At 50.7% G+C, this 10,408-nt stretch overlaps 1 protein-coding gene across 2 annotated transcripts; it reads left to right on the top strand.

The window, feature by feature from the left end:
* The first annotated feature begins 445 nt into the window (after positions 1-445).
* Positions 446-8,712, top strand: NECAP1 (NECAP endocytosis associated 1). 2 transcript variants are annotated; one of them, XM_066601233.1, is made up of 8 exons: positions 446-562; positions 641-741; positions 2,818-2,922; positions 3,522-3,603; positions 5,011-5,119; positions 6,157-6,328; positions 6,876-6,966; positions 7,850-8,712. In XM_066601233.1, exons 1-8 carry the CDS (start codon positions 468-470, stop codon positions 7,896-7,898), a joined length of 804 nt encoding a protein of 267 aa, XP_066457330.1. In that variant the 5' UTR covers positions 446-467; the 3' UTR covers positions 7,899-8,712. The 2 variants fall into 2 exon arrangements, with proteins under 2 accessions (XP_066457330.1, XP_066457331.1); XM_066601234.1 differs by having other exon boundaries at positions 7,853-8,712.
* Positions 8,713-10,408: the final 1,696 nt, after the last annotated feature.

Genomic DNA, 10,408 nt, shown 5'->3' on the forward strand with positions numbered 1-10,408 from the left:
CTTGACTTGACGTAAACGGACCCCACAGGTCGTCTGCCGCCACCAGGGAGGATTCTGGGGAGGATTTTTATGTGCTACAAAAAATGGCGCATGTGAACACTGCCTAATCCCTCACAATTTGCAATATATCTGCTTGCTGTTGGTGAATGGAAGCTTCTCTCCCAGACGGGCAATTTCTTAATATTTTCAGAAAAAGATCAGCAAAAAGTGAGTTAAGGACTACAACCCCCAGCAGGGCTCTTTGGGCATCCTGGGACTTGTAGTATTACTGCGCATGCGGCTCTGAGCGCGCCATACTGCAGCGACATCTACTGGCAGTGTGAGGTACTGCACATGATGTCACCTGCAGCTCTGGAATGCGGCGTCTGTCGTCACGTGACGCATGTGACGGTCAAGATGGCGGCCCGGATGCTGTCTCCATGGTGACGAGCGGAAGTCAGGTTGTCAGCTGGTAGGGTTTGGTAAAGATGGCGGCGGAGGCTGAGTACGAGTCCGTGCTGTGTGTGAAGCCGGAGATCAGCGTCTACCGGATCCCTCCGCGGGCTTCCAACCGGGGATACAGGTGAGGGGGCGGGAGGTGGATGTGCGGCGCGGCGACGGCACCGGAGCCCTCCGTCACCTCTCCGTGTCTCCTCCGCAGGGCCTCCGACTGGAAGCTGGACCAGCCGGACTGGACGGGGAGGATGCGGCTCACCTCCAAGGGGACGGTGGCGTTCATCAAGCTGGAGGACAAGGTGTCAGGTAGTATCTGCCGTCACTCCTGCTGCTCCACCTGTCACATCACCAGCCTGCTGCGCCTCCTGTCAGGGTCACTCCTGCTGCCCCTCCTGTCAGGGTCACCAACCCCACTGGTGCCCCTCCTGTCACATCGCCAACCCCGCTGCTGCTCCTCCCAGGTCACTCCAGCTGCTCCTCCTGTCACATCGCCAACCTCACTAGAGCCCCTCCTGTCACATCGCCAACCCCGCTGGTGCCCCTCCTGTCACATCGCCAACCCCGCTGGTGCCCCTCCTGTCACATCGCCAACCCCGCTGGTGCCCCTCCTGTCACATCGCCAACCCCGCTGCTGCTCCTCCCAGGACACTCCAGCTGCTCCTCCTGTCACATCGCCAACCCCGCTGGTGCCCCTCCTGTCACATCGCCAACCCCGCTGGTGCCCCTCCTGTCACATCGCCAACCCCGCTGCTGCTCCTCCCAGGTCACTCCAGCTGCCCCTCCTGTCACATCGCCAACCCCGCTGCTGCTCCTCCTGTCACATCGCCAACCCCGCTGCTGCTCCTCCCAGGTCACTCCAGCTGCCCCTCCTGTCACATCGCCAACCCCGCTGCTGCTCCTCCCAGGTCACTCCAGCTGCCCCTCCTGTCACATCGTCAACCCCGTTGCTGCCCTTCTCTCATTTCACTCCTGCTGCCCCTCCTGTCACATCGCCAACCCCGCTGCTGCTCCTCCTCTCAGGTCACTCCAGCTGCTCCTCCTGACATATCGCCAACCCCGCTGGTGCCCCTCCTGTCACATCGCCAACCCCGCTGGTGCCCCTCCTGTCACATCGCCAACCCCGCTGCTGGCCCTCCTGTCACATCGCCAACCCCGCTGCTGCCCCTCCTCCCAGGTGACTCCTGCTGGCCCTCCTGTCACATCATTAACCCCTGCTACATGCGTGTCACGGGCAGCTCTGCCAGGTTGCTTTCGCCTATGAGCTGTAAATAATTCCCGCCCTGCGGCTGGTGGCTCGTCGCTGTCATGTAAGCTGCGTTACCTTCACGGCGGCGCTCACCCCTCTGTGCTGACATGTTGGCACGGCAGCGCCGATTTGTTGCAACACTGGACAATGGCTGACAATTAGATGGCGGCTGGACTGGTGTTGGTGGCATTAGCACCGGAGATGACCTAATATCACGGTCAGCAGACTGGAGAGCGGGGGAGGGCTCTGCCGCCATGTTGTTGGTCAGTATGTACTGACAGCCATGTATGTGCACAATTGGGAGGTGTCATTTATTGGAGTCTCCACACAGGTGCGCAGCTGCAAACTGCCTGACTGAGTACTGCTGTATCCATAGCAACTGAGGCCGCAGGGTACTAGAGCCCCCATGCCCACCTGTATCACATCTTGTATCCAAGCTAGAGGCGGTACAACAGGGTACTAGAGCCTCCATACAAGGGGTCGGTTCTTCACAACAAATGACCCTTGTATCTCTTACATCCTTGTTGGTCACAGAGAGTTTCCTTCCATTCTGACTTCTTCTGGGGGAGGGAGGTTACTGCCTGCATGTCTGTAGACACTCACTGTCAGTAACATCGCTCCCCTGGTAGTTGCCAGAATGGAAGGAAACTTTCTCTGTAACAATGAGATATATATATCTAACTCTGCCATCCAAGCCTGGCCCGCCTGCCCTTGTATCAGTAGGTATGGCCGCCGGCAGCGCACTTCTTGGATTCCGTGATTAGTGTTGGACATCCCTCTGTTACATGGGGTATATACAGGCCACATTCTCCGCAGGGCTCCGGCACACTTGTGTTTTTCTTGCGCATTTTTCCACGCGATATCGCTGCGTTTTTTTTAACGCGATTGTCATTGGGACTTTCTAATGTTAAAGACGCATCGCAAAAAAACTGCAAAGTACCAACTTGTGACGCGTTTTTAAGATTAGAAAGTCCCATTTACAATCGTGCAAGAAAAACGCAAGTGCGCAGGAGCCGTCCTAGATGGATGTGGCACCTTCCGTTACTAAGAGCATAACAGCTAGGTGAACAGAATGGCGCCCCCCTCAGGCGATGGTTTACGTGCAGCCCCGACCTCACCCCTCGTGTCTCTCTCAGGAGAACTCTTCGCTCAGGCTCCTGTCGATCAGTTTCCCGGGATCGCGGTGGAGACGGTGACTGATTCCAGCCGCTACTTTGTCATCAGGATTCAGGACGGAAACGGTAAGTAAAATGTGCTGATGTGGAGGCATGAGGGGGTCAGCAGACGTATGTGCCTCTGCCAGAGGAGTCAGGAGGTGCTGCCCCCACTAGAATGTAACCTCACATATCAGGCCGGCATGTTGCTGCCATCTAGTGGCCTCAAATAAGAATTACATGACATCTCATTTTTATAACCAATTAAAGCAACACATCCAAGTAAGCACTCCACAGGACATAAAGGGCAGCCGCTGGGGGACGTCTTTGTGACTTCCTCTCATGTGTGGGTATCCTGAATTTCAGCCTGGAATTTGTTCTTTATGTTTAATTTAGTTTCACAGTCAATAGAGCCCTTCACACGACCATATATGCACATGTATCCTACGTCTGTGAATACTCGTTTTGTCTTTATTATAGCCATAGTCTTCTCATAGAAGCAATGGAGACGTAGAAAAGTAAAATTTCTTCACATTGTGTATGTTGCACCTGTATTATGTCCATGTTTGTATCTGCCACAAGGGAGGATATATGGCTGCAGTGCAGATAATATGGACCTGGTACAGGGTATGCAGAGGTCAGCGCCTGTTCATACATCTTATCATTGTTTCTCTCTGTTCCCTTAGGAAGAAGCGCGTTCATTGGCATTGGCTTTGCAGATCGGGGGGATGCCTTTGATTTCAATGTATCCTTACAGGATCACTTTAAGTGAGTGTGACAGCAAACACATCATGACAGCAATAGGGTTAATTTAATGTGGTTGTACCAAGATCGACTTTTGTTACTTATCTGTAGGTGATAAAAGTCTGATCTGACAGGAGGAATAGTAAGAGGTGACATGACAGAAGCAGTAGTGGTGGGCAAAGTGACATGATACGAGTAGTAGTGGGGGTCTCATTAGTGTCACCCCCACGATCCCCGATAACGGGGATCCCATGGATGCCTTTCATTCTCACAGTGTGTTTATTGCACCCCTCAGTGTAGACGAGATTGACTGGAGCAGCAGACGTATATGCGCGGTGCTGCCCCATTCTGGGGCTGACAGCCAAGGGCTTTTACCCCACTATTTCTATCTCCAGCAGTCCTATTGAAGATGAATGGAGTATTGCTGCACCAAGTGATTACAGTGAGCCTGAAGTAAGGCATCCCTGCCAAGCAGCTGTTTGAAGAGGCTATGGTGGTTGGGTGAGCACCCCAGCCTCCTCCTTAGATACCAGGCATAGTGCAGTAGATTGTATAGTGGGGGGGGGGGGGGTCTGGTGGTAGATCAGCTCAGTTCCATTCACTTGAATAGGACTGAGCTACTCTCTGGCCATGTGATGAATGAATGTGACATCACTGTCCTGGAAAGAGGCTACAGCACTCGCCCAAGGGTTTTGGCCTCTTCAAACAGCTGATCGGTGGGGGTCCCAGGCCGCAGACCCCCACCAATCTGTAACTGATGACTTACCCTAAGGATTATCCAAAATACTAATAAATAGTAATCCGTTAGCAGCACAGACTGTGTACCACTAGCCGGGAGGTGCTTAAGATGCATGCCCAAGAGAAGGATCTTAACTAGAGATGAACGAGCGTACTCGCTAAGGCAAACTACTCGAGCGAGTAGTTCCTTATGCGAGTACCTGGCCGCTCGTCTCTAAAGATTCGGGTTCCCGCGGGGGGGGGGGGGGGGAGATCTCTCTCTCCCCCTACTCACTCCTGCAACTCGCCTCTCTCCCCCGCCGGCACCCGAATCTTTAGAGACGAGCGAGCAGGTACTCACATAAGGCAGTACTCGCTCGAGTAGTTTGCCGTAGCGAGTATGCTCACTCATCTCTAATCTTGACTCAAAGTATCCAAGAATACAGAAGTCCAAGAGCAGCATGGATGATGCAGACAATAACATCAATTATGATACATCTTTATTTCTCCCCATCAAAGACGCGACGTTTCGACCTCCTACAGAGGTCTATGTCAGGACAAAACCCTGCAATTGCCTGCAGTCGTCTTCTGTCCTCTTTCGCCAGGCCCCGTTTACTAGACTGCAGTTGCGTAAGAACTGTCTACAGTCATTGGACAATGCGACCGTGTAACACTACATCACTGATTTGGGGGGAATTCTCTCTCCTTTCACAGGTGGGTGAAGCAGGAATCTGATTTCTCCAAAGAGCCCCAAGGACAGGACAATCAACCCAAGCTGGATTTAGGATTCAAAGAAGGCCAGACAATCAAGCTTAACATCGGGGTATGTGCGTCATGTGATCTGACGGGTCTTGCTTCTGACTCCTTTAGTCTGAATTCAATTAACATTGAGTTGGCTTTCTCCCTTTGGATTTCATCTCAGGTTTTTGAGTTCCCTTCCAAAAAAACAGAATCATATGATCCATGTATAAAGGGCAGCGATTAGCCAACGAAGAAGCAAACACTTGTTCATTGGCTGGCATCGTCTTTTGCACAGCCGGAAAAATCCTCATCTTCTATGCCAACAAGGGATGTGCTGCCATCGGCTGTGAAAGTGAATAGGGAATGAACGATCCTTCATCTCCCGTTGAATCTAAATTGGCCTGGGTAAGGGCCCTTTTTACACGGGCCAATACAGGCATTTAACGAGTGCCAACCAACGAGATGGACACTCATTTACCTGGCCTTTTGCACAGGCCGCTTTGGGCTCTATGAGGGGCGAACGATCTTTCTTATGATCGTTTACTCCCCTTCACTTTCATCGCTGTCATCAGCAAATCCCTGTACGCACGGCACATGTGCCGCAGAGATCGGCGCACATCAAATGCCTGTATCAGTCCGTTTAGAAGGACACTTGGCTCACATCAATCCCCATCGCTACTTCATACCGTACAACACTGCCGAATATGGTAGTGCTATTATAAATGAGCCTAAACCAAAGGCAGATCTGTTGTGGGGTTTTGCGCAGATTCCCCGTACAATTCATTTAAAAAGGGATTTCGAAACCCCATTAAAGGGGTTGGAGCAGATTAGAAAAAAATGGCTGCTTTATTCTGGAAATGGCGCCAGTCTTGTCCGTGGGTCGTGTGCGGTACTGCAACTCAGGCGCATTTTGTTTGAGTGACGTTGAGCTGCAGTAACAGACAAACCCCATGGACAGGACTGCTGCTGCTGCTTTAAGAAAGCGGCCATGTTTTTCTGAGCTGATAACGCCTTTAACATGTAGTGAATTTAGTGCTTATTTAATGTCCTTCTTCATTCTGTGAAGTTTTTTTTCCAGTTTTTAATCTTTTTGTATTTTTTTTCCTTATTCCCAACTAGAACATAAAAAAGAAAGATGGCTCCTGTAAGCCTCGAGGGAACGCCGGCACTGGTGGCATCGCTCTGCTTCCTCCTCCTCCTGGGGGGAAAATCACAACGCCAACTGGGCCCGTGACTACACCAGTACCCAATCATGTTACTCCTCCTCCCATCAACACACCCTCCAGCCCAGGTATGGGCACCACTCCAGCTCTTACCACCCCCTTAACCCCTCGGTGACCGGCAACATGCCTTTTTACTGACCTCACTAATGGGCTTTAAAGGGAACTTGTCACCAACCATTAGCACCATAAACTAAGTTATAGTGTTTATAGGGCAGGAGCCCAAGGAGTTTTTTTTTAATACTTGCCCACCTCCCAGTTGCTGTGCTGTCATCCCAAAAGTCTGTTCACGGACAGTCCAGCGGACTCCCATAGAGATCAGTCGGGATTTACACGTACAGCCTGGAGCTGTGAGTCCAATGCACAGTCTATGCACTGACTTTCAGGGGTGTCAGCGCAGGAATCGGGAGGCAGGCTGCAATCTGGGCTAATGTGATAGGAAGTGTTCAATTCCCCATGCAGCGCCTCCACAGGAGAAATGATGCATTACACAGTTTTTATGGAAGTCAATGGGCTGTCCATGTAATGCACTGATCCTGGGGAGCTCTTGTGGAAAGCAGACATTTTTCTTTTGTGTTGATCAGGGTTATTGCACAAATAAATTATTTTTTTTCTCAGACATTCTGCTAGATTTGGGGTCCCCGGTGCCGCCTCCTAAAGCTGCTCCTGCCTCCGCAGACCTGTGGGGTGACTTTAATACTGCCAGCAGGTAAGGAATTGTAGGAACAATTTTTTTAATTATTTTTTTTTTTTGACAAATGTTAGTCCTATAGGGAGATAAGTAATGTATGTACACAGTGACTCCACTAGCAGAATAGTGAGTGCAGCTCTAGAGTATAATACAGGATGTAACTCAGGATCAGTACAGGATAAGTAATGTATCTACACAGTGACTCCACCAGCAGCATAGTGAGTGCAGCTCTGGGGTATAATACAGGATAAGTAATGTATGTACACAGTGACTCTGCCAGCAGAATAGTGAGTGCAGCTCTGAAGTATAATATAGGATGTAACTCAGGATCAGTACAGGATAAGTAATGTATGTATACAGTGACTCCGCCAGCAGAATAGGGAATGCAGCTCTGGGGTATAATACTTATAACCTGTCATAGTCTGTCAGGCTCAACATGTAACTCAGCAGCAGTACAGGATAATCTGGTGTTCAAAACTGGACATGGCCTTCTGGTATTCTTCCGTCAAGTTCACACTTGGTGTATTCTTTATGTTTTGCTTATTGCTACATATAGATATTTGAACTTTACACTTTTTTAGTACTTTCTCCTCAGCCCCCTATCACTGGGGTCTGTGATGTCATCTTCAGTTGGTGGGGCAGATGCATCATGAAAAACATACAAAAGACTTTTCGTTCCATTTTCCTAGTTTCCATATTTAATTCATTATTCGGCTTATTTCCCACTGCTGCCACCAAATGTGAACTTGACCTTTAAAGTTATACTGTCTGATCTCAGCTTGTGGCTGTGTTGTTAGCGGTGGGGCTGTTTTTGCTAACCAGCAGCATGCTGGGACTTGCAGTTCCACATTTCCTGTGACATTGAGCCTTTACCTGTGCTTGCGCTCTTTCTCCTGTCCAGCAGTCTGTCCTCTCAAGCTCCGCAGTCTTCTAGCTGGGTTCAGTTCTAGCGGCCGCACCTGGAACTTCTTTTTCCCTCTCTCCTGGAGAACAGACCATCCCCGTCCACTGCCGGGAAGCACAGCCACTCCGTGCCACATATCATTGTGACGTCTTCTCATTGTTTGGGCTGTGCGGGTCTCCCAGGGGGCCGACGTCTTGTGCATCTCATACTTTCTTCCTTTTCCACCTCCCTGCCTGCTCCCGTCTGTAGCCATGTCCTTGTTTTGCTGTCTGTCAAACCCCTCCCCGCCTCTCAACTACTGATATCATTCCACATCTACATGCAGGGTATTGTGGACTGGCATAAGATGCCCACATGGCTTTTGTAAGCAGTCAGTGCCAGCGCCTGATCTGAGCTGCTTTGTTTACAGTTTTAGTTGTCTTTTACAGTGTTAGTTTGCACCATCCGGGCCACCGTAGCCCCATCCTCAAGCTGGGTAAGGCAAGTCTCCAGTGTGATAATCATGACTTTGCACTCAGTACAGCTATAGCAGTGGTCTCCAACCTGCACAACTACAACTCCCAGCATGCCTTGACAACCAACTGGGAGTCGTAGTTGCACAACAGTTGGAGAGCCGCAGGTTGGACACCACTGATCTATGACCCTGCTGTACAGTGATTACTAGGATCTGGTTTACTGTAGTTTTTGGGGGCTTTCTCGTATCATGTTTTCCTGTGGCAGGGTCAATGCGGGAGGGAAGGGGGGTCAATAGACTCGTGTATTCTGTCCTGTAATCATGAAGCATATTTATTATATAGTGATCCTTATGGATGAAAAGAACAAAATGTATATAAGAATAAATTTAATGTATCACCACTTAAGAGTTGTCTCGCTGTATCTTTATTTCTCCTATCTATGTAGAGTTTACTCTGCTATTGCACAGTAGTTGCTGCTCTCTGACACCATATAGCAGGGGTGTCAAACTCCTTTTCACGAGGGCCACAACAGGCTTATGGTGACCTTCAAAGGGCCGATTTGTAAGGACGCCTGCAGACGGCCGGGTTGGATCCCGCTGCGAGGGACCAGCGCGGCACTCTCCTCTCCCGCGGCTCCGTTATGTGCTGGCCAGTCGGCACATGCGCAGAGTGGAGCCACAGGCCGGGAAGCGACATTTCTGTGCGGGACTCGTAGAGCCGCACACAGAAATAGAGCATGCTGCGATTTGTTTTCCGCGCGAAATTTCATGCGGCTAAATCGCAGCCGTCTGCATAGGGTTGCATTTTCTAACGCTATCCTATGGCAGCTTCCACGGGCGGAAATTCTGCGGGAAATCCCGCCGCAGAATTTCCGCCCGTGTGCAGGGGGCCTAAGAATGTATAGTAAGGGCCTGTTCACACAAGCGTATTTGCGTACATAATATGCAGTGAATAGAAGCCATTGATTTCATTCACATGATGTATATTTTCACACAGCATGACCTAATTAGTTGCATACTGCGCACCCCAATAGGCCATTAAAGTGAATGAGCCGCGCAAATACGTGGTGAATGCGCAGGAAACCTCTGTATTCACTGCATATTTGCGCACCATTTCAGTGGGCCCACCTGCGTTCTTTTTTGCCTACTATATACAGGCATAAGTGATTTTTCGATTGCGTAAATACGCAGCGTATTTGTGCGACCGAAATACAATTACATCCGTGTGAAAGGACCCTGATAGTGGACCCAGTAAAAATAACGACCCCCACAGTGGCCCAATTGCTAGTAATACCCTCCCCCCCCCCCCCCCCCCCCCCCCGTAGTAACAGTTCCCCAACCCATATACTTACCTCCCACCTAGCTGTCAGCGCCACTCCCCCTCTGCTCGCCCTGAGGTCGGATGCACACTGACGTCAGTGTGTGCGCCCGGAACGCTTCCTCCCCGAGTCCTCTCCTGCGGAACTGATGAGCAGGGGACTCAGGGGAGGAGGATCCTGACTGCACACTGACGTCAGTGTGTGCCGGGATCAGCGGTAACAGCGCGATGACCAGCAAGGGGCTGCGCACCCCAGCTGGTAATCGCTGCAGTGGTGAGTGGCGGCGGCACGCTACGGGCCACATACCATGAGGCAAGAGGGCCGGATTCGACCCACGGGCCTTGTGTTTGACACATGTGCCATATAGGTTTGATAACTGTACAATGAGTGGCCCTTTTTATAGACCCCGGACCTCTCATGACTGGAAGTTATCCCTGTTACCTCTGAGCAGGTGACAGTATAAAAATAAGGAACAAGTTTTCCATGTGAATTCATATTAGGTGGGGAAAATCCAGCGATCTGAGCGACTTCCAACGAGGCCGGGTCATCACGCAGGACTGGACTGGACTGGACGGGGACGGGGACGTCACTGCCAACCTTGTGGGGTTTTCTGGTGTAATGGTGTGTAGAGTATACCGAGAATGGCGTGATTGAGGAAAAGCTAGTGAAAGGGAATCCTGTGGACGGAAACAACTCCTTGCCAAAAGGGGTCGGAGGAGGATGTCAGGAATCCTTCTGACCAATAGATTCTGTACAATCAGAAGCGGCCAAATACAACACTGG

Source organism: Eleutherodactylus coqui, chromosome 4 (assembly GCF_035609145.1).
Source record: "Eleutherodactylus coqui strain aEleCoq1 chromosome 4, aEleCoq1.hap1, whole genome shotgun sequence".
NCBI lineage: Eukaryota > Metazoa > Chordata > Amphibia > Anura > Eleutherodactylidae > Eleutherodactylus > Eleutherodactylus coqui.